The 25,106-nt window shown below is 40.1% G+C and overlaps 2 protein-coding genes across 4 annotated transcripts in view; one reads left to right on the forward strand and one right to left on the reverse strand.

Moving 5' to 3' along the window:
* syt7b (synaptotagmin VIIb) overlaps nucleotides 1–1,703 on the reverse strand; it is a 141,681-nt gene extending 139,978 nt beyond the window's left edge. For both annotated transcript variants that reach the window (XM_086026577.1, XM_086026576.1), the window contains exon 1: nucleotides 1,389–1,703. In XM_086026577.1, the coding sequence (XP_085882703.1) occupies nucleotides 1,389–1,422 (34 nt within the window). In that variant the 5' untranslated portion in view covers nucleotides 1,423–1,703. The remainder of the gene's footprint in view (nucleotides 1–1,388) is intronic.
* A 2,861-nt stretch (nucleotides 1,704–4,564) lies between these two features.
* apba2b (amyloid beta (A4) precursor protein-binding, family A, member 2b) overlaps nucleotides 4,565–25,106 on the forward strand; it is a 56,441-nt gene continuing 35,899 nt past the window's right edge. For both annotated transcript variants that reach the window (XM_086025841.1, XM_086025842.1), the window contains exon 1: nucleotides 4,565–4,694. The gene's annotated coding sequence lies outside the window, so the exon portion shown is untranslated. The remainder of the gene's footprint in view (nucleotides 4,695–25,106) is intronic.

Here is a 25,106-nt window from a genome sequence, read left to right on the forward strand (position 1 = left end):
ACAGATTAACGTCGTGCTCTGTCATTTACTTACTGCTCTTTGAATTGAACTATTGCACACACAATACATTTTCTAATAAATTTGCAACTACTGCTTTTCTGGTGATATTTCAAGTGCAATTACCAGCCAGTTTAGCTTTATGGAGTTTTATTAATCATCAGTCTTTTATCATTAGTGCGTCAATGCAATGGAGGGTTGTCACCAGCCAGCATTCTTTGCAGCAAGTAGGAAACAAGATATTAACTGCCATCAACCTTGGCAGCTTCAAATAAATACTAAAAATGTAGCAATCCTTTGCCAGAATCATAATATCATAATTAGTAAGCTGCTCAGATGTGAGAATAGTGGTGTTTACACTTATGTAGCAACAAATGGATCTGCTAATGATATATCATTTGCATTTAGCATGCGCACATACACAAATGCACATGCAAGTGATTGAGTCATACTGAATAATTAAAGTCAATTAAACAATGGCATTTATTGAATTTCTCTAACGTGTGATTTGTGCATGTGCGAAAAGTCGGAATGGTATTATTTCACAAGTGCCCTCATTCCAAATAAATGCTTAAGCACACTAAAGTGGCAGGAATCGGTGTACTGAGTGTAAAACTGCATACTGTATTCTGGAAATATGTCAGTTTTCTTCTTTATCACCAAACCCTTAACTGCTCAGGGGATACATTACTCTGACATAAACACCCTACTACAAGTCCATAAGATACTGATTGAGAATGTGTTTACGTTCGGCATCATCTGTATGTGCATTTCAAATCAAATGTGATTGCTCTTATCCTTAAGACTACAATGAGCAGCAGGTGTTAGTGACCTTAACCTTACTACACAGTGGAAGGCGCAGGACGATGCACGCCAATCTATTTACTCTGTCGTAACATATCCGGATGGAAAGGTTTATCTCACTCCACACAATTGTTCCATGATCTGACCACAAAGATAGACCCATATCCTGTCAGCCACACGCACACGATATATACGCACCTGCAGACGCACAAACATGCAGACAGCTCATTAATATGACAAGTGGGTGACCTTGTGATGTTATGCTTTGGCCACCTCTGTGGTGGACGCCACATCGAGCACAACAAGTGCTCCAGCGGCCGCCTCACTGACTTGACACCTCGGGTGTGTTGCAACATCCCATCTCACTGCGATGCACGTTTTGTGAGTGTGTTTGGGGGGCGGGGGCAGACGAGCAATAGGAGATGGCAGTTGGCAGCTTGTTGAAATGACCCCCAGCATCACTGCCTGACATAAACGTGACACACTCAAGGGCATCTGCTAACCAACGCGACATCTCTAAAGTGTACAAAATGGAGCAATAGAATTATTCCCGAGAAAAATAGTGAATAGAAAAATATTTTACTCACCACTGCTGTTATCGTCTTGTCTGTTGAGATGCATGACTCTTCTTAGTGTGTACTCATTGAGGCTGATTCTCGCAGCAAAGATGAGCTCTTCGCCCCAAAGAGTGTCTAAGCTAAACTCTCATTCCAGTTTTCCTTATGTTGTTGTCCTTTTATTGTCTGGCTCGGTTGGCACGCATGGACGCGCCTGCACTTGTGCGTCCTCCTCCCCTTGCTGAGCCGGAGCAGGTAGTCTAGGTGATGTGGGTTGTCTGCGTGTATTTTTGGCTCTCTCACTTTCTCCCGACGTCTCTCTTTTCCCGGCTCCGAGTGGCTCTCGGGGATGAATCTGAGGGTTTGAGGGAGGATCCGACAGACAGACGGGCGGGGTGACGTGAAGAAAGTCGGGAGGAGGTCGAGGCTGGCGCGATGGGATCCGCGCGCCCTGCGCATGTGTTGCTCATTTATTTCAACTGCTTTGCTTCTCATCACCGCATTCTCATACGTGATCGCACACGACAAATAAATAACCCACAGTTAGAGACAATAACATGACTGCTTGGGCATGCTTTTGTTACACAAGGTCAGAATGCTGATTCCAGAACATGTTGCTTCCTTTTGAAGCCACATTCTCTTTCAATTGAAAAAGAGAATGTATACCGGATATAATAATGCATTTTTGAGAGACGACGCTCGTGTCGTCGACGGTTTCTATTCATTCAAAATTGCTATTATAAGCTACCCTGTCTTCATTGGTCTTCATACCGGATGGCATAATGTGGCAATGTGTGCGCGCAGAAGGCTTTTACGCACAAAACAACGCGTTCTGACTAGCGGAGTTTAAGTTCTTTGCTTGGCTCGTAGGTGAACCCAAAAGTGTCAGTCTCGTAAGCAATGCGCGGCGCTCTCGTTACAATGGTCATGTAATTACAGGCAATAGCACTGTCCTGTCCATAGCACATCAACTCGCTGTTCACGTTCACGGGTAGCGAATGTCTTAACGCAGCTTACCGGCGGCCTCTAGTGTCCAATTCAGCGATCACATTCACTCAGATATGTCAATGTTTGTACTTTTTCTAATTCTAGTTGGGAAATAGACCCGCGGCCGACAGCTGTCTGGAGCCAATGCATCACCAAATGTTGAAGCCAACTTGACTTTGTGTTTGTTTGTGAGTCTTGCTGCCTTCCCTTTTCCCCTAAAAGGTGATGCTCTCTTCACTTATCAGGCCAACAACTTGGTCATTGAATAGTGTGACATTGGTATGACTTGAGTTGAGTTGCTTTTGTTGTTTAGGATCATTATGTGTTCAGTGAGTCACTATACTGTCAGTTTGGAGTATTTGTCTGAGTGTCAACTTCTAAAATTCCATCGGCAGTCACACCATCAATAAACCGCCTGTAGAGTTACCACCAGTTATACATTGCCATTAATTGGCACTTGCTCCACCAGTTTTACACATGATGTGGTATGCTTTGGGCTGCTCCTTTTCTACTCCAAGTTTCTCTTCCCATTTTTAGCGCTACAATAAGAAGCATGCTGTCAGCACACCTGCCTTGAAAAAAAACGTCTCACACCATTTTTGTTTGGAATTAAGTTTAAGTTTAAGTTGAATTTAAGTTAAGATTAAGTTTTAATACAGGTCATTGTTTTCATTTCCTGAGGAACATCCTACAATTTGGATAGCGAGAGGAAGATGGAAAACAACCAGGCAAACATGGAGAGAAAATGCAAATGTCACACAGAAGGACCGCAACCCGGATTTGAACCCCTAACATCAGAAGTGTGAGGCATATCTGCTTACAACACTTCCAAGTGTTTGGAATAAAATACTGTAATTTCATGCAACAAATACTAGCATTCGGGTTGCATATAGGTCTGCTTCGGACAGTGTTTCGTCCAGTAGAGAAAACCATTTGTCTATATTATGTCCGTCAACCCTTTAAGAAAATAATAATCTTTTTTAGAGAGGTCCCCTCAAGATTCCCTTGATTGTACTGCTAAAATATGTCCACTAGGTAGCAGTATTGGTGTAATAGTGAAAAGTTGAAGCCTCAGAAAATCTCGCCCATATTCCCCGATCGTATTTTATTATAATTTACTTATAGGGTTATGTTAATTTAATCAGGGAAGATTTGGGTGTAATTTCATATTGAACCAATAAATCTCAAACTTAACTCAAACCATTGCAGAATTGTTTTTTAATGTTTGTGTTTAAAATGAAACTTTTTGGAGACAAATTACTGTTTAATATTTAAAATGTAATTTCAAATCTGAGCCATGCTGTGCTTGGGGAACACTTGAGATGAGACTATAATATTGACTTTGTTTGTTTTGTGCAAATTGTGCTGACAGAAAGCCATTTTGACTCTTCAAGTGTTAAGACTCCAGTGGTCTTTAAAATCAAAACTACTAAAGCATTTAATTTGCTTGGTTTTTTTTGTTTTTGTTTTTTTTGTTTTGTTTTTTTACATATTTAACCTAGCGATGGTTATTAGTCAGAGCTAAGATAAGTTTGTATAAAACACTGGTGTCAAACTCAAGGCCGGGGGCCACATCTGGCCTGTCACGTCATTTTATGTGGCCCGCGAAAGCAAATCAAGCATGTCAACTTCCATAATGCTTGATGAAATCTGTAGCAAAATTTAAATTTAGTAACTTGAACAAACTATTATTCTTGATTTCTGATTTTAAAGACCAACAAAGACTCAAAGGAACACTGTTAATAGTGTAACAAACACATGCAAAACATGCAGTAGCAACCCAATATAACTATCTGAGAGCACTCAACTTGACAATAAAAAGGAGGTTGTTGTTGTGGTACCAAGCTATCCAAATGGACCTTCTTCAAAATTGAAAGTAACAACAATTTGTTTTTACATTTTGTTATTGTACTGCTTTTACAAGCAGGTGCCCCCCCCCCCACCACACACACACACACACACAGTCTAGGCAACTTGTACTTAAGTACAGAGAGTGAGTGAGTACTTTTTCCATTTTTTTTAATAATGATTTTTTTTTTTTAATAGTTGGGGTGGCCTTTCTTCTTCTCCTTTGTCTTCTCTTTTTTTTTTTCTTTTCCTTTATTTTTTTGCGTGTGTAATTTTAGTTGCCAGCTGATGATAGGGCGTGCTAATCAGCCCTCGCGCAGAAATCCAGACAGCCGCAGTGGACTGACTGGTATGCCTTTATGCTGGTTCCGGGGCGCCGCTTCTGTCAGACTCCGTCCGCTTTCTGTCGCTGAGACAAGCCGAGGGATGTTCGGCCTGCCAGCACCAGCTCTCACACCTCTCCAAAGGAGCTGAATTGCTCTGCACGTCTACAATACCCAGGTGAGACCGACTTTTAATAAAACGCAGTGATCTACTGTTGACAGTTGAGAGTGTAATCTTCGGTAGGCGTAGAGAAGCGCCCCTCAGATTAGGGCTTCGGCGTTTCTCCTCCAGGGCATCCTGGGGAACGGTGGATGCTGATCTGCTAAGCCACTGAGTTAATGTTCGTCATCCGCGCTAACAATAGGGCGGCTCGCCTCGCTGCTATTAAAACACAAATTACGTGAAAATATGCTTCTGGATACGATCACATCCAACTCTACATTTCATGTCGGTCCGATCGAGAAGCATCCCTTTGTCGGGTAAACGTACGCATTATTTTCCAACGGCCCGGTGGATCGCATTCATTTTCACATTGATGACTTTTCCTGTAACGTCTTAATCAAACGATTGCTGCGTGAGTTCCTTTCCATAATGAGCTCATTCACGTCTGTCCATTAGTCTATCTTACATCTCTTACACTCCCACGCACTTTACGAACAACAATGGGGGATTTCGTGGTTTTGTCTCATTCAAGATAGATATAGTTGATATAGATTTTTGATGTATTGAAGTGTAATTGACATGTAGTCTAACAAAAGAGATAGATAGATAGATAGATAGATAGATAGATAGATAGATAGATAGATAGATAGAGAGATAGATAGATAGATAGATAGATAGATAGATAGATAGATAGATAGATAGATAGACATAATTCATGTAGTGAGTTATGTTTTTCTTCACATGTGTTTTTAAGAAACAAAAAAACAATGCCCACTAGTACACTACTGGCTGTTGGTGTCACTAAGCGTGTCAGCCCCCATGGGAACATGGGGATGGCAGGCACTTGCTGGCTTGTTGCTTGGTCGTCATTGTTGTTGGGGTGGGATTGCATCATGAAATGTGACGTCCATAGTGTTTGTCCTCATCTTCATTTTCAGAGCCTGTTTCCACCCCCATGCGTGTGACAACAGTGAGTCTAAAGACAATTTGAGTTCCAGACGTCTTGGTTTTGATTAATTCAGTTTCCAAAGCTTCCATGCAATATTTGGTTGAATTCACACAGAGGTATTAGAAAAATTATGAGGCCACAATCAGATGTGTTTTACAACAGGAAAAATCAGTTATCACAGTAAATATACGTTTAGCAAGATTATGCAAAGCGATTTACAGGAAACCTTGTACAGGGGTGGCACATGGGCCAAGGAAGAGCCCATTAATATTTGGTGAGGATCAGGACCGTGCCACCAATGAAGGAATAAAGCCAAATGCATTTTTACCTTTACTATCCAAGGCTGACCACAGACATTTGAATCGTAGTTGAATAAACTACAATTTATTTGTGGTTGCTCTTTGTTGAATACAGGCAGTCCTCAAATTACGACGTACGCGCACTACGATGTTTCGACTTTGCGACGCCCGTGCCTCCTCCTCCATTTTGTCCCCGGCCCCGGCTTTCCTGTGTGGAGTTTGTATGTTCTCCCCGTGCCTCCGTGCGTTTTCTCCGGGTACTTCAGTTTCCTTCCATATTTTAAAAACATGCATGGTCGGGTAATTGTACACTCTGAATTGTCCCTAGGTATGATTGTGAGTGTGAATGGTTGTTTGTCTATGTGTGCCTTGCGATTGGCTGGCAACCAGTTCAGGGTGTACCCCGCCTATTGCCCCAAGACAGACTAAACGTGACTAAATGTAGACTGCCAAATATTTCTCATCGCAACTAAAATTGTAAGTGTTGAGAATTTTTATTGCATAGCCTACAAGGACCGGGTTAGTGTTCAACATTAAGCTATGTTATTCACATGACATGCATAATTGCATGTCATCCTCATTCTTATCGACTGCACATTTGCAGTGTTATTTAATTTTTTTATTTTATTTTATTGTTGTTGTTTATCTGTGCAATGACAATAGAGGTATTCATTCATTCATTCATAAACTTTGGCAGAGAAAATGCAGAAAATAAAACCTGAACCTGAAGTATGTGAGTGATGTTCATGGAGATGGGATGTGTGCCAATAGAAAGTAACGGGCCCCCACAGAGCTATGACAAACCCTTCAGATTATGGGGGATGTGCGTACACATGTTGACATGTCGCTGCATTGAGAGTGGGTTGCCTGGTTGCATCCTCCACGTCGTCCCCATCGGGACCTTCACACATCTTCGAACCTTTTCTGCTAATAGTGTGCCCCGCTTCCCTTGAATCATCCCTTTGAGAACGTCTCACTCCCTACTTAGTCGATAGTTTGCTATATAGCACCTGCACTCAAGGACAAACACCTTCCCTGCAGGCTGCAGGGATTTTATTCATACTGCAGCGGGAGGATACTAAATTGGACTCCTGGCGGCCAGGCAAAATGCCAACTCTGCCATACAAACAGACATGATGAACTATTTGTAACAAAAAAAAAATCAATTCAAGTTTGACAAAGCAAATGAAATTAATTGGATTTTGCTTCATGATTGGGAAAGGGAATTTATTTAGTCGTTATATACAATGATGCTTTGTAATATATTTTTGAAAGGTTTGATCCTGCATTTTAGGAATACACAGATTCATTTGCTGGATCTCGACAGTATATTGTATCACGTGGTAAGTTCTACCGGGAAAGAACCCAGTCAAACACAAGGAGAAGTGTCTGATTTGACATTTCAGTTCCTCATAGCCATGCAAGACGGAAGGCAGCCGTACAATTACATTAACTTCTTTCAAAATGAAACATACTGCAGAAACTACTCAAGTCAGCCCTTTTCGCACAGCTCTTCAAAAGTAATTGAGCAAAGCTGTGGATTACTTTGCAATATGTATATGTATTTCTGCCATGGCTAGCTTCTTTTGAGTTGCTTTTTTTAGTTTTTTTAATCGAGACTGTGCTGCTGTCGAGAGCTGGCCAACCCCAACAATTAACCGATAAGGATGCTGTTTTCTAAGGAAAGGCGCTCTACACTGGAATATGGCGAGTTATTATTACAAGCGGGTACATACAGGGAACATGAAAGAATCAAGGTCAAATGATGTAGATCAGTCAGGAAAGGGACAGTCTAGTCTCTCTGACATTTCCTACTCTTGACAGTACTCAGGATTTGTAAAACGGTGCTCACCTTTTATCTTACTCCTTAAATATATAACAGGTTCAGTTGTACTCTAGGTTACACGCAAACAACATGGATACAGAAGCAACTGTTGTACAAGGGAAAAAACAGTAAGCCAACCGGAAAAAGCAAAACAAGTTTGCAAGCAATAAGGACAGTGTAAAATTCTATATTAACGAAAAGTAAAGTGAGTGGAAGTTCTGTATATGATCATTTCTGGTGGCTTGCGTCTATGGCTGAGAAAATGCCACTTTCTGTTTATTTGAAGAAGCTACTCTGAATATGTGAATCCGCATGCTACACAGAGTGTGTAGAAATCCACTCAATATTTGAACTTGATTTTGCACTTCATTATTTATAAATTCTCTCCTTCCCTGACAGTGCTTTGAAAGCCATTAGCATGAAAGAAGTCTGCAGAATTCTTTTGTCGCTTGCAATTATTGTTACATTTCTCAAACCATACACTTGCAGCATCTTCAGTGAATCAATAGCAATGCAGTGGGAAGAGTTTCACGGAGTAAAGTATTTTAGACACCCTGTTACTGTTAACAGATTATTGGAAGATTTATATGGCAGTATGTTTTCTGACTGCTGCAGACAGTAATTCGTTTCTAATGATTATCTGATACATACACAAGATTTGTGGCCATAACTTGGATCAATCACATTTATTTCCATTATCTTATTATGAAAAAGTTGAAACAATAACATTCTAAAAACCTCCTAATCCGTAATTATAATCTGATCTTCATACTCGACATGCTAACTGTAAAAAAAGAACCTGCAGTTGGCAATTAGGTAATAATGGAAGTACAGTAATTGTTTTGCACCAAATTTGTGTCGTATGACTGAAGATTCATATTGTAAGAACTCACTTTGATGATACATCTCGCCGCCAGGATTGCATTTCATTGGTAACCCAGTGTTGGTAACCCAAAAGAATGATGACTCCTGCTTCTGTACATATTAGCCATAAAGTACTGTGCCAATGTCTTAGGTAATCACTATTTTAAAACACCCTTTCCTCAAAATAAGCAGTTTCAGATTGCAGTTTGCGGGGCTGGATTAGCATTTTGTACCTCAAACGAATACATGGAACGCAAAATTGCGCATGGGCCAGCGTTAAAACGCAGAGCTACCAAATGTTATAGAAATCAGTGAACACTAACGTGCTACGCAACAGAGTGGCCGCCACTACCGAGGGCTTTAGTTTTCCTTCCACTCCCTCCACTGGAGAGGCGGGGAACGTGGCAGCCCTGGCGGGTCTGATCAGGGAAGACAGTCCCGTTCATGTGTGAGCTTGTCTCTGTGCTAAACTGAAGCATATTACGGTGACGTACGTATGAACAGATCTGGGCATTCCGCCTACGTGAAGGACCGGTCCGTCTATCCGCCTATGGGCGATAAACGATAAATGGCAAACTTAAAAAACTAGGAAGCCCATTTTTTTCCATCTATGTAATCGTCTATTTTCGCGGTGAGGCGAGGTTTCTGTACCAATTGTTGCTTGAGTATTGTTAGCTTGAGTTGTTGTTGTTCGGGGGACAGATTCGAGTGAGGGAACAGGCGAGAGGAAGTGATGTTTTTCCTATGTTACAAGATTGGCGGCCGGACTAAGGCCCAATCCCAATACCCACACTTGCACCCTACGGTCTTCGCTGAAGTGCACACATAGTCGAAATGCACGAAGGGTTCGAGGGCGCAGGTTACAAGTGTACAAAAAATGCTGAATTGAGACACTGCGTGTGACGTCTTTGACTTATGCCGCTGCATCAGCGAGGATGGCGGCACGCGTTGTTGTTTTGGCAATTTTGCTATTTAAATTTACTTCAGTAAAGTAGGAGTAAAGTAAAACTCGGGCTCGGTCCTCCAGTCGATGGGAACTATGACTCCATTATTTGGACAATTTGCGGCTCCTGCACGATATGCAGTGCATGCGCAAAAGGTTGCTAAGTAGGGCAGTTAAACTAGGACAAAATATGTAGGTAATGGTAACAGGTAAACAGTGACATGGATTGAAATTGCACATATAATTATGGTACACTGTAATAATCCAATATTTACACTTGAAGAGACATTTTTCTCATCACAGGTGCAGGAATTCCACCAAATATCGTCAGTTTCCCCCTACTTTGGTCAAAAAAATGAATTGTTTGGTTCTGGGGCCAAGGATGCGGGCTCAGCCGAAGTGCGGAACAAGGGCGCAAAGGGGGCGGGGCAAGAGAGCACTTTGCTGAATTGGGACGCCCTACTCATCAGTACCCTCGGCGGTAAGTATGGAATTGGGATTGGCCCTAAAAGCGTCTCCTTTAAAGGTGGCGAGGTGCAAGGTCCTTAAAGGTACATAAAGGTCCAAAAAGGTCCTTAAAGTTGCTAAAAGGAGAAGCATTTAGTCCATCTGAGGCAAGGTTTCTGTAACAATAGTATTGTTAGATTGAGTTGTTGTTGCTTGGGGGAGAAACAGGTGAGAGGACGTTTTGTCAATGTTACGAGACTGAGGGCCGGACTAAATGCGTCTACTTTAAATGCGGCTAGGCCTCAAAGGTCCTTTAAGGTGCTAAAAGGGGATGTTTAGTTTGTTTGGTAGTTGGAAACACTAACGGAAGCCCATTTAAAATCATAGGCGGACTGGCATATAGGCGCCGGTTAAAGATGGTAGGCGAGAAACGGTCCACAAATTTTTAGTAAAATGCACAGCTGTGCGTATGAAGTGTCGATAGTCAATGTGTTGTGCAATTCACATTAGCTCTCGCGGCTACTCGCTGCCTTCTTCATCAAGGCACAAGCCACTAATCATGCTGTGTGTATGCGAGCCGGCTTGCAACATCACTGGCGCAGCAAGCCATTGGGGGTCCAAGCTATACACAACCTTATATTTTGATTTATTGCTCCACTGAAAATGTTTCTAGACAATAAAATAAAAATTGCCGCTATGCACAATCTGAATTCAAGAAAAATAAACAAATACATTTATCGCTGGTGTCGGGCCAAAACCTTGTACCTCCAAATTTGTCACTTTTCAGGAGACCCCAAAAAAGAGTTCCCCCAAAAGTTTGGTCAACCATTTGCATTGCATCGCGAAAGCAAGCCATTTTCAACATTTTAGGTTAGTCAGTAATGTGTAAAAACTAACACCCACGAGTGTGGATTAACTAATAGTATAAACTTTTTAAAAAATATGAAATTCACCAAAATGTGACTTATGAGGTTTTGGCCCGATGCCAATGTTATACAAAAAAAGGAAACCAATTGGTTGTTTGTTATGAAGTCAAATGTACGAAGTAAAATATATTGTAGTTCATCCAAATACACAATTAATCTATACCATCTCAGTAGTATACTAAAATATTGCAATATTCGATAGCTGCAGCCCTACATTCAACCTCCCCCTTTTATTGTTGGTTGTTTTTATTGTTGATTTTTATTGTTTATAAAAATCCTTGCTTCTGATCCCTGGGATTACGCTGTGAAACATCGCTCCTCTGAATTAGTATTTTATAGTAACATCCTTGATCCTCAAAGAAAAAAAGTTACTTTGAGCCTTGTTCAAGTCGATATGAATTGTAAATCAATAATAATATTATATTTTGTTAATGATCTGCGTAAGAGTGCATTATGTTTTTTTCACCTTGTGAGTGTGTCATTGGAAACATTCAAATCACAATGGAACCCTCCACCTGTTATCTATCCTCTATTAACCTGGAAGTAAATGTTTTTAAATATATTACAAAAAAGACCTCTTAGATGTGGATTTGAATTGTAATAGTGGTGACATTCCACATAATGAGGTATGTGCACATGTTTTTCCTTCGCTTTCACAGCATTTTCATGTAAATGAATGCGTTAAATCAGTTTCATGCTGACTAAATCAGGTCATGCAGGAAGGAAGGCGAAAATGCCGAAATGAAAGAAAGAAAGGAATCCCTCGTCTCATAGTGAATGCTTACTGAAAAGGAAGCCATCAATAGCATGGGCAACATTCAGGAAGAGGCCTGAATCAAAGCATCAATGTTTTCCTTATTCACATATGTCTTGGGTGAGCCACAATTGTTAGAATATATGTTACATACTGGGCCCGAAATTCAGCCCTGGAATTTGAGAGAGACACTCGAAGGCTGAACATTTTTTGTTGCTCCTGCCGCAGGACGAGGCCCCGAAAACCGTGATTTTAGGTCTCATCATTTTTATGGAATACTACACATAATATAATTGCCTACCGTACGGCAGCCAGAAGCACAACTACCGGTCTGGCTATTACTTATTCCTGCTCCATTCTCTTCCTTCTCCTCCTTCTCCCCCACCACATCTTTCTCCTCAGGCAGTGCAGAAAATGCAAAATAATAATATAATGAGTTACTGGTTTGTCCAGAAAATAGGCCCAAATCCTGCTCATTTTTATGCCAAGTAAAGGCATTGTTTGCAAATGTTTTATTTTGATTCAACACAAAGAAATTGGATCCTATTTTCATAGACAGGTGGTAAGTTAAGGTTTATTTTGAACTTGGCCTTCTCACCACGTTGGCTGCGTGTTACTGTCATGCATTGCAGAATAACTGTTGCTGCGGCTTGACTTTTTCTTCTTGGTAGCGTACACGTTAGGGCTGCTCGATTTTGAACCGTAACCGAACTTTCTGGATGAAACGATGTTAAAAACGTTCAAATCGGCACGTTCGATTTTGTTATTTTTGGCGTATCTAAGTGTAGCCCATTTGTAATTTCTGTATTGTCTTCTGTTTGTACATTCTCTTTGTATTTGTACTTTCTGTTATCGTTCTCTTCGTATTAAGATCTCTGTTTTCCGGTGGTTACTTCCGTGTTTGTCATGCGGTCACGTGAGTAGCGCGAGAAAGTGACACATGTGGGGGATTCTTTGCTGTGAGAGCCGACTATGTGAGCCGATTGCCGAGTGAGTGAGGAAGTGAAGTATGCTCAACTGCTGGAATTGGCCAGGTCGATGTTGAGCCTAGGAGCCCAGGATTGAAATTTGGAAATTGCCTGGAATAGAACTGAACTATTCTGAACCATCTCTGCTCTGGTCGGGCTGGTAGGAGGCTGCATTTTAGCCAGCTGATCCCCCTCATTGAACTTAAATTGACTGGCATTTTGAGTTCAAAGAAAGACAAATTAAGTTTAAATAAAAGACATTCAAAAGACTTCATTTTTCATTATTTTTTATTTTACAAAGAAATCGTAATCGTAAAATCGGGTTTGAGAGAAAATAATCTGGATTTTCTTATGAGGCAAAATCGAACAGCCCAAGTGCACGTAAATAAGAGGGTACTTGAGGCAGATAAAATGCAAAAAGCATTTTTTTGAATCGAGTTACTTGAATTACTCAAGGACCCTTTTCACCCCTTCTGCGCTTTGCACTAGACTTAATTGTGCTGTGCACAAAAATAGGACCCGATAAGTCTTCTTTCATGGAGGACTTCAGAAATCTGAGAATGAGAGAACTGAGAGGCGAAAATTCCAAGGATTTGTACAATTTTAAATCAATCTATTTTTTTCCTATTAATCGTTGCATCTCTAATTTCAAGTCATTTAGCTAGCAAAACACAACATTGACATTTTCCATTCTGATATTTTTCACAAAAACCTAATCAACATGCAGCAGCGAACCCTTTCTCTTTAGGTATGCTTTCACCATTGTTGTTACTGAATTCGGCAATGCAGTCGATTAGTGTCTGCATTTGTTTTAGGAGCAGGAAACATTAGCATTTAGATGCGCAGAGAACCTCACCTGCTGCTTTTTATTGCTGGGCTGCTCAGGGGAATTGTCATCAAGTAAATGTCCTCCTCTGGGGTGACACATTGTACTATATTGTCAATAGATACATTAAGTAAATGTATTCCCAGTGATACTTAGCATTCAAGCACGGAGAAGGCAAACTGGGCCGAATGTTATTATGAAGCCAGATGTGTTTGCTGAGTGACAACCAATGGCAGCCCAGCTTTGTCCACGTCCTGCACAGAAGCATGTTCGTTTTTACCAATTACACAAACGGTTTAATCAAACAAACAAAAATGATATCATCAATGTGGTAAATTGCCTCTTGGGTAAAAAGATACAATAAAAACAGACACACATGCGGCTGGATGGACACTAGGGCAGCAGTTGTTTGATTGTTTCAGCAATTTAAAATTCAACATAAGGAGACTGTGTAGTGGGCATGTACACCGCACACCGCGTTCAGGGGGAATATTCAGTCTCAGAAACGATTTGAGAACCTCTCATCATGGTGGGAGAACCACTACTGCTGTGATCAATAAATCAAGTTCCCACAAGTAAATAGAAGCACTGGGATTGTTTTGTTTTGCTTGTCCCCTTTCGGGCCCTTCTCAAGTCGTGAAATGTATTTTTTATGATTCTGTGGGATTTACATGGCTGTGGGCAATTCTTACTTGTAAAGATAGTAACAAATAATGAAGAGAAGCCGACACTAATTATTTCTGTTGTCATAAGACTGGATAATACGTAATGTTTAAATTTGATAACTAGCCTACAAGTTTCTTAAATGGATTTTGGTTATTTTTAGTATAAAATAATAAATTGCTGACGAGTGCTGATAGTTGCCTTCATTGTTGGTCAGAGAAATGTTGAAATAAAGTTGTGAAAACATTGAGAGCATGTAGCCCACAACATAATGTCAAAAAGGGATGTTCCTACTCAACCAAGAACATGAAGCCATTTAGAGCAAGCGCAATAAAGTCAGTTAAAACGTTTCACAGGTGTATTATCAACACTTTACGCACTTTACAAATCCCAGGCTGCACCTGGAGCACAGCATTTAAAAAAAGCTACTGGTAACTGCAAAACACAACCACACCCAACAAAGACAGCATTGATTATATTTTGCTTGTTGGAGGCAGCACTTTTTCCATCATCTGCGGGATTACATTTGACGATTTGTGGAGCAGATATGTGTATATGATGCCTGCAGACAAACATAAGTACCGCTGCCACCGCGTCGACAACTTCCCCAAGCAACCAAGTATGAGCTGCTTATCATGACGCTAATCGATGCATCCAACACATCTCAATGCAGTTCCGCTTACCTTTTGACTTCGTTGGCTGGACTCTGGCAGCCGTTTGTTATTGGCAAATTATCTCCCAGCCTAGTGTTTGAGGGATGAGGGCGCTCATCATGTTCACTGTGACACAATAGTGGTATGCAAATTCAGAACAACTCGCTCACATTAATGAAAGATGTAGATGGTTGTTTCATTTCACACTAAATAGGTGGGCAGACCCTCCAGAGGCCCAGCAATTTGCAATTTTGTTGTTGTTCTAATTATGTTTTCATAATATTGCCCACTTTAAATTAAATGAAACCATAGGGCTGAATTGTTAAAAAATATGGCCAGTGATTGAAGGGGCCCGTTTTGGGAGTGGATGAGCACCAGCTCTTTCTTTCCCCATGACTGAGGCGCTTTTGAGCAAGGCACGTACCGCCTTCAACATGAACTTGAAAGCAGCCCGCTGCTTCAAAGTGTCACTATAGTGTCAGCTTTCTCTTGTACTGGTTTTGTTCAAGAATAGGGAGGATTTCATTTCTCGCATTTATTAGATAAGTAACAGGTTGAATATTAGAGGGCAGCCCTCATTTCACTGACTCCATTTATTTTTACTCCGCCTTAGTTTTTTTGTATTGAGTATTTTTGACACTCGTGTCTTGACAGTTGATTTTTGTTGTGGTATCTTTTGGTATGATTGATAATTTCTTAATTTAGGTTTACATTTTTTACCTGTTTTTCTTTCATTGGTGTGATGCATTTTCTTTTCTTTGGGTCTCGACCCATCTTGAATCTTGACTCATCCAATTTTCGCTTCGCCTACCCTACTGTGCCTTCCTCAAACGGTTTCTATTAAGTCTCATCGAAACATTGGCCCCTGGAGCATTTCCTTTAGATTCTGAGCTTTTTTTTCATTTTGTTAATAAGGAGTTTATTTGATTTCCTTGTCATATGTTCTATTGCTCAATATATGCATGTGTCCACCTTTGGTTGCGAATCAGCAAAAAGATGCGCCTTTTTATCTTATTTAGTGTCTGCACATGCAAGTCATTATTCTGGAGACTCAAGCAAAGTATATTGCTATCAATCTGGTGTGCAAAAACAAAACAAAACAAAACAAAACAAAAAAGCGTTCTTTTCCAAAACACTATGGGGCCTATTTTTATGAAGGTGGCATTTCCTTTATTTTGTGCCTGGCTACAAAAAATAGGGCCCTGTGAATAATGTTTGACTATCTATGAAAAATAAATAAAAATCTATTAACACGGACCTGCATGTTTTACAAACATGAATTTTATGCTGTTAAATCAATGCACTTGCTCAGTCTAAAAAAGTTCAACAATAACTGCTGGATTAACAGCTTCACTATTTGAGTTCCCCAAACCACATGATCAAAACGTAGCACTTTAGGTATATTCAAGTCAATGTTTATTGTCATGGGCAACAGCGTAACAAGTTATCTCAAGGCACATTACATATGGAACTGGTGAAGGAGCACGCTCCTTTCGTCAACAAACATTTTCACAATACTAGTCCTTGCGGCAACATAAACAGCGTTTACAGTTGAATGTGCAGTCTCGTTGCTTCTACAGACGCATAACCTTCTCGTCCTGAAAATACCTGAAAAATGAACAGGATGGACCGGATAATGAGAATGATCATGGTAAGCTAAATGTCAAGGCTAAGGTGCAGTATGTGGCGGAACTAAAAGAAGTGAAAGGTGGAATCCATCTGCTGCCGTCTAGATAGGATGAATTCCCCACCAAACAAAAGGCACGGCACTTGTAGCGGTTTGGAATAGAATTGCAGTTTGCGCCACGTTAAAACATAGTTGGAAGTGCTTGTTGATGCAACAGATAATAGTACACAGCTATACAGAAAATGATGGCATTTGAAGATGCTTTATTTTGAAAAAGTATTTTCCACGCCTCTCTGATTTAGTACTGTGCTACACCATACTCTTTTCCACCAGTACATTAGTACACTCTTTTATATAGATTGCAAAATTAGGTCATCCATCCATCCATCCATCCATCCATCCATTTTCTCCTCCTGTTCAAGGTCACGGGTGAGCTGGAGCCTATCCTAGCTAAATTTGGGTGTGAGGTGAGTTCCGCCCTGGAATGGTCAACGGTCAGTCACTGGACGTTTATTATTGTAATGTTTTGAATAATAGCGTGATAGTGAAGTGCGATGCCAAAATTAGTCATTCAGTTGCTTTGTGTATGAAATGTGCTGTATAAATGAATTTGCCTCGCCTTGCCTAGTCTATGAAAATTGTTTTCAAGTTTGATGAGATAAAAAAACTGTGTCGTGTCAGTTGTTGTTGATTATGGCGGCGCCATGTGGACAAAAGCGATAGTGTTTCATGAAACAAAAAAATCAACCCCATTTCCCATGCGTGCCAGCGCGTGGTGACGTGAAATCCTGAGCCGTCCTTATAGCAAGAGGAAGTGAGTATGCTGTAAAGCAATTCAGGACATTGTATTTTTTTGTGTGCCAGGGTTGATCCCATCCTCCTCAAAGTTGCTTTGTGCCAGTAAAAACGATACAGACCCCCCACAGGGCATGAAGTCCCGTTCAACTAGTGTACTTGTAAGTCAATGTTTCATCAAAAGAGTTGTGAATAATTTGTATTAAGGTCTATTTCTTGCCCAGTGCTGCTTTAAGTTTTAATTATTCTGGGCAAGAATAATTCTATTCATGTGAGCTGATTTATGTCTGTGTAAGAATACAACTTGATGAAGTGTTTTATTGCTTTTGTTGCTGGCAACAGCATTATGGACAGCTACTCAGCTGGTTCACAGATGCCTTGTTTTATGTCCGACATGAGATTAATGTCAGATCCTGACAGTTTACTGATGCCAGACATTGCTCATCTTCAAGCTCCAAGCTCTTTGCCAGGTTTTCCTTTGATTTATCGCTTGAATAAAAAAATGGATCTTATCATTTCTCATTTGTAGTCACCTGAAATAGTTTGATCATATTTGACTGTTGGGATTAGTATTCAGTGTACTATGGCACAAAACAATGTAAACATCTGTCATATTAGTGTCACTGTGAAGTAGTGTGGCAGCACAAAGTTGTACTGGTTAGCATTGCAGATTCAAGCAAGAAGGTGTGGGTTAAAATTTGCTCCTTTCTGTTGCCTCTGTGTTTGTGTGTGTTTTGTTTGCATACACTTGCATTTCTGCCAGTAAATGATATATTCATATTTTTCATTAATTAAACAATCTTAGGCAGCTCAGTGGCTGAATGGTTCGCACATCTGCTTCACAGACCTGAGGTTTGGGTTTCCGGGGTGCGGACTTCCTGTGTCGAGTTTTCATGAGCTGTTTGTGCTTGCGTGAGTTGTCTCCTGGCACTCTGGTTTCCTTCCACATTTGCAAAACATTAAACATCATCAAGTCAATCGAAGACGCTAAATTGTCCTTAGGTGTGAATGTGCCTGTGAATGGTTGTCTGTTGTATATACAGGCAGTCCTCGTTTTACAACGTATGCGACCTACGACGTTTCGACTTTGCGACGCCCGTGCCTCCTCCTCCATTTTGTGCCCAGCACCATATTGACTATGTTTACATGCAGTCAATATTCGGGTTAAAGTCAAAATTCTGATTCTGAGACATTCTGAATATCCCGTTTACATGATTGAGCGGACGGAGTTGCTCCGGCATTTGAATAACGCACGGTGTACGGCGACACACGGCATCATAACTCAAACGGACGTCCCTTCCGCTTGTTACTTTCACTGTCAATAAAACGCTTGATATTCATATTCAGGTCACTCACCACATGAATGAAGCAGCCGGTTTCGTCCTCGCTCCAAAAAGTGTGCTTTTGTGCTGCGTCTCTGAGTTTGTTTACCTCTGCTTATGTATTTGCGATGGGCTTTGCGCCAAACAACGCACTTCCGCATACAAGCACTTCCTGTGCTACAAAGATCAACATTTCTTGCGGTTGAGCAATGAGCATGCGCAGTGTCTTGATCGTGTCAGTACGCCGTCAGTATCTTTACCTTTTTCGCCTCTCCTCCTTCTCCATCCACTTCTCAGCAGTGATGCTAAGTACAGCATCGTATGCTTTTTAATTTAATGTATTTTCGTTTTTTATACAAAGTATTTTGACATAAATTTCGACTTCTAACTGTGAAATCCGACATACGCCGAAATTCATGTTACATCGCCAGTGGAGGAACGGAACTCGTTCGTAAAACGAGGACTCCCTGTACTGTGCATTCCCTGCGATTGACTGGCAACCAGTTAATGATGTACCGTGCCTCTTGCCCAGAGTCAGGTAGGATAAGCTCAAACTCACCCGCCACCTTAGTGAGGCGAAGTATTATAGCAAATTGGTGGATGAATGAAGGGTGTTAATTGGCAGTTGATGGAAAGTGGATGTCAGTGGTTCTCACTATAGCGTGTAGAGCAGTGTGTAGGTACCACACAGTGAGAAGGGTGCATGTTGATAGCTTGATAAACTCCAGCTTCCTGGTGACCCTGAACAAGATGAGCAATATAGAAAACAAATGGATGAATGAATCCACTGACGCTGTCATCAGTCAGACAACGACACTTTTTTCAGCACATCCTCTAGCTTTTGTTAAAGAACTACACAAGTGACACTAGCCATGTTGCTGCATCAGTGTTTTTCTTTGAAAGCCGCCAAGAACAGACAGCAACTTTGAGGCTTTCACAATGGTACTGGACCCATGAGGATTAGGTGTGTCATTTAAAGGCTTTACGCGATCAGGGTTTTGGGGGTCGATCAGCAAGTTTGGTACCCGATCGCCGATTTGATCAGAAATGGGGCAATATGTATATTTAAACAATTTGTATATTTACTCTACAGTCGACCCCGACCATAGCGAAAATGAATAGGAAAAAAAAGAATTTAACCCCCCCCAAATTATTTTAAAATATGCTGATAAACATTAAATCCAACATATAGCTTACATCTCCTTCTCTGACATTAATGAAAAGAGTGCATGAACATCACCAGTCATTCAGGTCCACCTTTTGCAGCCACAACAACACCCCAAATACCTGGTTATGACATCTTCATGTAGTAAAAATATCAGATCGTTGTTGTTTATCACATGTTTACCTCCCAATTGGTGTTATTATTTCAGATGCTGCACTTAAGTAATCAAAGGTATCATTTATATACCTGTTAATGGTTAGGCCAATGGTAATACCCGCTAGTTCAATGTAAATCAACATAATTCATGTTGGTAAATGTAAGTGTACATTTTAAACAGGAGCTTGAGTCAAGAAACCTTTTGGGTCCTGAATGACAAGAAGTAAATCCACAAACGTGTTTAGGAATACTGGGAGCGTCTCACCACTTCCTGTGCTCATATTTTATTCATTTGTAGTAACATTCTTCCGTCTTGAGAGGGAGAAATTAATAGAGTTTTTTATCATCCTGACACTGCATCACAAGCTTCATAACTTTAGTCACTTGAATAGCGTCCATCCTAAACCACCACATTTCAGCCCCCTCCATACATTTGTTGTTATTGTTGATTTTGCTAGTACCCACACTCAAGATGGAATAGTTTGTCTTGCACTAAATGCTATAGCTAACATATGTGTGCGATAGCTATAGCTGTGACATAATTTGTGTTCCTTTCTAGCAAAGGTAACTAACCTAACACTGTTCATTAGTTCTCACTTTTTGTCCATAAGTTCAGCATTGCAGAATATTTTGTATTTCATTTAAGACATTACCTAGCTCACTGCTGTGAGTTTTCTTCAGTCTTAAACTGTTTTCTCTCCATACAAATGGTAGCAGCGTATCACAGAAATAAAGGAGTTTCTCTGGTTTTTATGTTTTACACCGTTTTATGCAAATTAGCAGCCAAACATTTACTTCCGATTCACACTGGTATATACGTGCATGTCAATGATTACTAGGGTTGCCAACTCCCTGAAAAATAAATAAGGGACACCTCATCGGCAGGGACGGCAGACCTGACTGCCTTCAACTAGAGATGGGCGTATCGATACCAAAATATTGCTATTCCGATACAAAGTGCTCAATTTTAAGTATTGATCTTCAAGATAAAGTAGTGATATTTGCAATTAATGCATATATATAACATATTTATTAATGTATAATTTCGAAGGTTGTATTGTCATTCAATCAGAATTTCGAAACACCTCAACAGGAAAATATTGCCTCTTGTTACAAAAGAAATTTCAGGGTACGAAAGGTAAAAATACAGTATGGGCTGCTACTCACAGCTCCAGAGTTTCCTGAATGCAACATACTCATAGCTGCTCTGCCATTGGCTATTATCTAGCGTCTTCCTGGCATCCCATTGGCTAAGAGGGACCTCTACCATATGTGTCTATGTCTGTAGATAGACAGGTAGATAGATAGATATGTGATAGATATGTCTATGCAGCGTCCTCATTTGCCCCTCAGGCCATGAGGTGTTCCGATAGTTTTACGTGAATTAGAAATGAGGAAAAGAAAAAAAGGAGAAAATCGTTTGTTTTTTTTACATACAAACAAAGCAAGAGATAATAGAAAAGTATGAAAAAGGGATGCGTTTGGTTGATCTCACCAAAGAATATGACCGTAATGTATCGGCAGTCGCCATGTTATTAAATCAGCTCTTTACAAAACGCCAGGCAAAAAACACTTCTGAGAGAGAACATGAACCAAAGAGGGCAAAAAGCGATGAGGACAGCAATTAAAAGGTAAACGACCATCATTTTTATTCTTTACTCTATTCTTTGTTTTTTACATTATGCACAACTCTCATTTATTGCGAAATAATTTAATTGTAACATGTATTTGTTACATGTTTTGATGCATTTTCATGCTTTATAAAACATTTATGACTGAATATTGGGGGGCTTGGAACGGATTAGGGCATTTACATGGAAAACGCGGCTCTACTTCCAAAATTTTCGACTTAAGAAATTTCTTCCAGAACCAATTAATTTAAGTAGAGGTACCGCTGTATGTTGTTTGTCCATACAATGCTGACATTCATTGCACATTCCCATATTAACCTTGATCGGATGGTTAAAAAAATCATTCTTTACATACCATATCTATCTCTGGCATTGCCTGGTGGATAACAAACTTGTCATGCTGCTTTGTTGATTTCCACTATCTACTTTGGCAAGCGACATTACCTCGACCAATAAGATAAGCGGATTCTGTATCCTGATACGCACGAATGTGCTGTCAACTCATTGGTCACAGAGCAGGGGAGGACCTAGGACCGTTACCATAAATTGTCATATAAAGGGAACTGTTGTTCATTAATTCCATCGACATTTTACAAACAACTCAATACGGGACGCGTACTGATGTACCTAAATACGGCACGATTCCGTTTTTCAAAGGACGGTTGGCAACCCTAATGGTTACCTAGCCTAGTTTATATGACATGATATAAATGATGCAAAGGACCATGGCGTGGATTTAGACCAGAGTGACAGTGATGTGATATAAGGGGATTGAAACGACAGAGCCAATAATCCTGATTTCTGTCATCACAGTATTGGCTCGAGTGTTGGCTCGGTTTGGTTTTAGTGAGACAGACCTCGTGAGACCTTTTGGATCCTCATCCCATATCCTTTCTGTCCCTTTTGACCTCAGGATCCATCCATAGGGATTGTGAAATTAGTATTCAGCACAACATGTTGACTGTGGGACTTTGCATTTGTTGCATCTTTCTCATTGATTTATTTCTCCTCAGAATTGTCCCTTGATTAAATAAATAAGGCTTGATATTTTCCTCAATCTGTAATTTGATTGTACTGATAGAAAATAAGACTCATCAGGGCATACAAAAATAGTGCTGCATTTCAAACAACAGTAACACATCATATGTTTAGCAATTATATAGATAGGGTTGCCAACTCCCTGAAATATAAATAAGGGACACCTCATTGACAGGGCCGACCTGACTGCCTTCAACTAGGGATGGGCGTATCAATACCAAAATATCGATATTCCGATCCAGAGTGCTCAATTTTAACTCATTCACTGCCATTGACGAATGTACTTGTCTTTTCACAGTCCAGCCATTCAATCCCAGGAATTTATGTATATATTTTTTTCAAATGTGTTATCAAATGTCAGGGTCAAAGAGGGTCTGAAAATGTCTGGCAGTGAATGAGTTAAGTCTCACTCCTCAAGATAAAGTATTGATATTTGCAATCCATTCATATACATGATATATTTATTAATCTATATATACTCTTCATAAAAGAAAAAAGTAATGTAAGCAATTTTTTACATTTGTTTTACTACATTTATAGTTAAAGTGTAGTATATCGACTGCCTGTACAGTAAAAATTATGCATATCTATTTTAACTTATAATAAATGTAAGGCTATGTGTGCATTCTTTATCCATTATTCATCAATGTATTACTTTTATGTATTATATATCTATTTAACGTACTTGTCAATCAATTGTACTTGTTTATTTCACCGCTAAATTATTATATATTGTTTTCCATACAATGCCGACAATCATTGCACATTCCCATATTAACCTTGATTGGAGGGTTAAAAAACAAACAATTCTTTACATACCGTATCTATCTCTGGCGTTGCCTGGTGGACAACAAATTTGTCGTGCTGCTTTGTTGACTTCCCCTATCTACTTTGGCAAGCAACATTACCTCGACCAATAAGATAAGCGGATTCTGTATCCTGATACGCACGGATGTGCTGTCACCTCATTGGTCACAGAGCAGGGGATGGCCTAGGACAGTTACCGTAAATTGTCATATAAAGGGAACTTTTGTTCATTAATTCCATTGACATTTTACAGATTATTTTTTACTCTGACGATATTACGGGACAAAGTGTGTCCCTTTACAACTCATTACGGGATGTGTACTGACGTACCTAAATGCGTCACGATTCCGTTTTTTAAAGGGACGGTTGGCAAGCTACATATAGACATCACAAACAATAATATGACCTAATATGCACATTTAGTGAAATCAAATGTAATCAGCTTTCCCATGAACTGATTGTTGACATTGGGAAAGTGTTCCTAATCATACTTGATATATGTATTTCCTTTAGCTCAATTTAATGCACCCATATGTTCAACACTGGTGTGGACAACAGGCAGTCCAGTCAAGTAACTTTGCTTTGAAACTGTGCTGTGTTTGTAACTGTGCTTGATTTGACATAGAAAAGAGACCGTGTGGCCAAATGTTTCTCCATTACAGTATGTTCCTGTCGCCATTAGGCAAAGGACCCTTCACAAATCGTACACATTTCATTTCCACTCCTTGTTCAAAACATCCCAGTAAAATTTAAATACCCATAGTTTGATTATGTTGGTGACAGATTTTGTGTATTTTCAGCCACAGTAACTGTTCTAGTAAATGCATATGAATAGAACCATGTCACACTTTTTAATGCAGCACTGTCAGAGCGTTCCAAGCGATCTTTTATGTTTATTCAGTCCATCAACATGTCATCATCAAACATGAGATTTCTCCGCATTCTCTGAATCCCGCCATGATGTTTTAGCTTACATATGGCAAAATCACCCAAAAATATGGGCGTATTCCTTTTCAAGTGATACATTTTACAAATCAATATTATTCATAATTGGAATCATTCTTGGCCAAGTATGTTTGAAAAAAAAAAAAAGAAGGAATTTATCATTTTATTGCATTAATAAGCAACTACGCCAACAATGTGACACATAAACATAAGCACACAGTCTTTATGTAATGGAAGGGTACCATTAAGTAGTGTGGCAATTACAATACAATAACAATTGTGCAGTTGATGCAGATAATCGTCGCACCATCCAAAGTGACCAGTCGCGCAGTAATTGCGAGACAATTTCGAACGAGCAATGAACACTCTGAAGTGTCTCGTGGTGCGGAATATTGATCAACGACAGACAATAATCAAAACAGCAATTCTGTCACAGAGGGATGTGCAAAATTGGCAAGCATTTGCAAAGTGCCACTGTGGAATTTTGAGTCAGCTGTTTCGGGAATTAATGGCAAGATGGAAGAAGTCGTTGGAATGTCTGCTGGTTTTAGTGTGCATAGTTTGATAGCGTCTACATGAGGTAGGAGCTTGAAGAGCTGGCAAAACAGGAGTGGAGGGCCTGAGAGGATTAGGCCTGCCCTTGTCTTAGTTCTTTCAGCATGCAAGTCCTCAACAGTGGCTAGTAGAGTAGCAATGATTTTTTCTGGGGGCTCAGTCACAATTAATCATGTCCGTTGCAGTTGAACTTTGTCCTTTTTTTGTGGCAGTAGCAAACCAGACAGTGATGGAGCAACACAGGACTAATTCAATGATTGCTGTATAGA

This window comes from Filicampus tigris, chromosome 3, assembly GCF_054856515.1.
Source record: "Filicampus tigris isolate MCC_2025a chromosome 3, RoL_Ftig_1.0, whole genome shotgun sequence".
In the NCBI taxonomy this organism is placed as follows: domain Eukaryota; kingdom Metazoa; phylum Chordata; class Actinopteri; order Syngnathiformes; family Syngnathidae; genus Filicampus; species Filicampus tigris.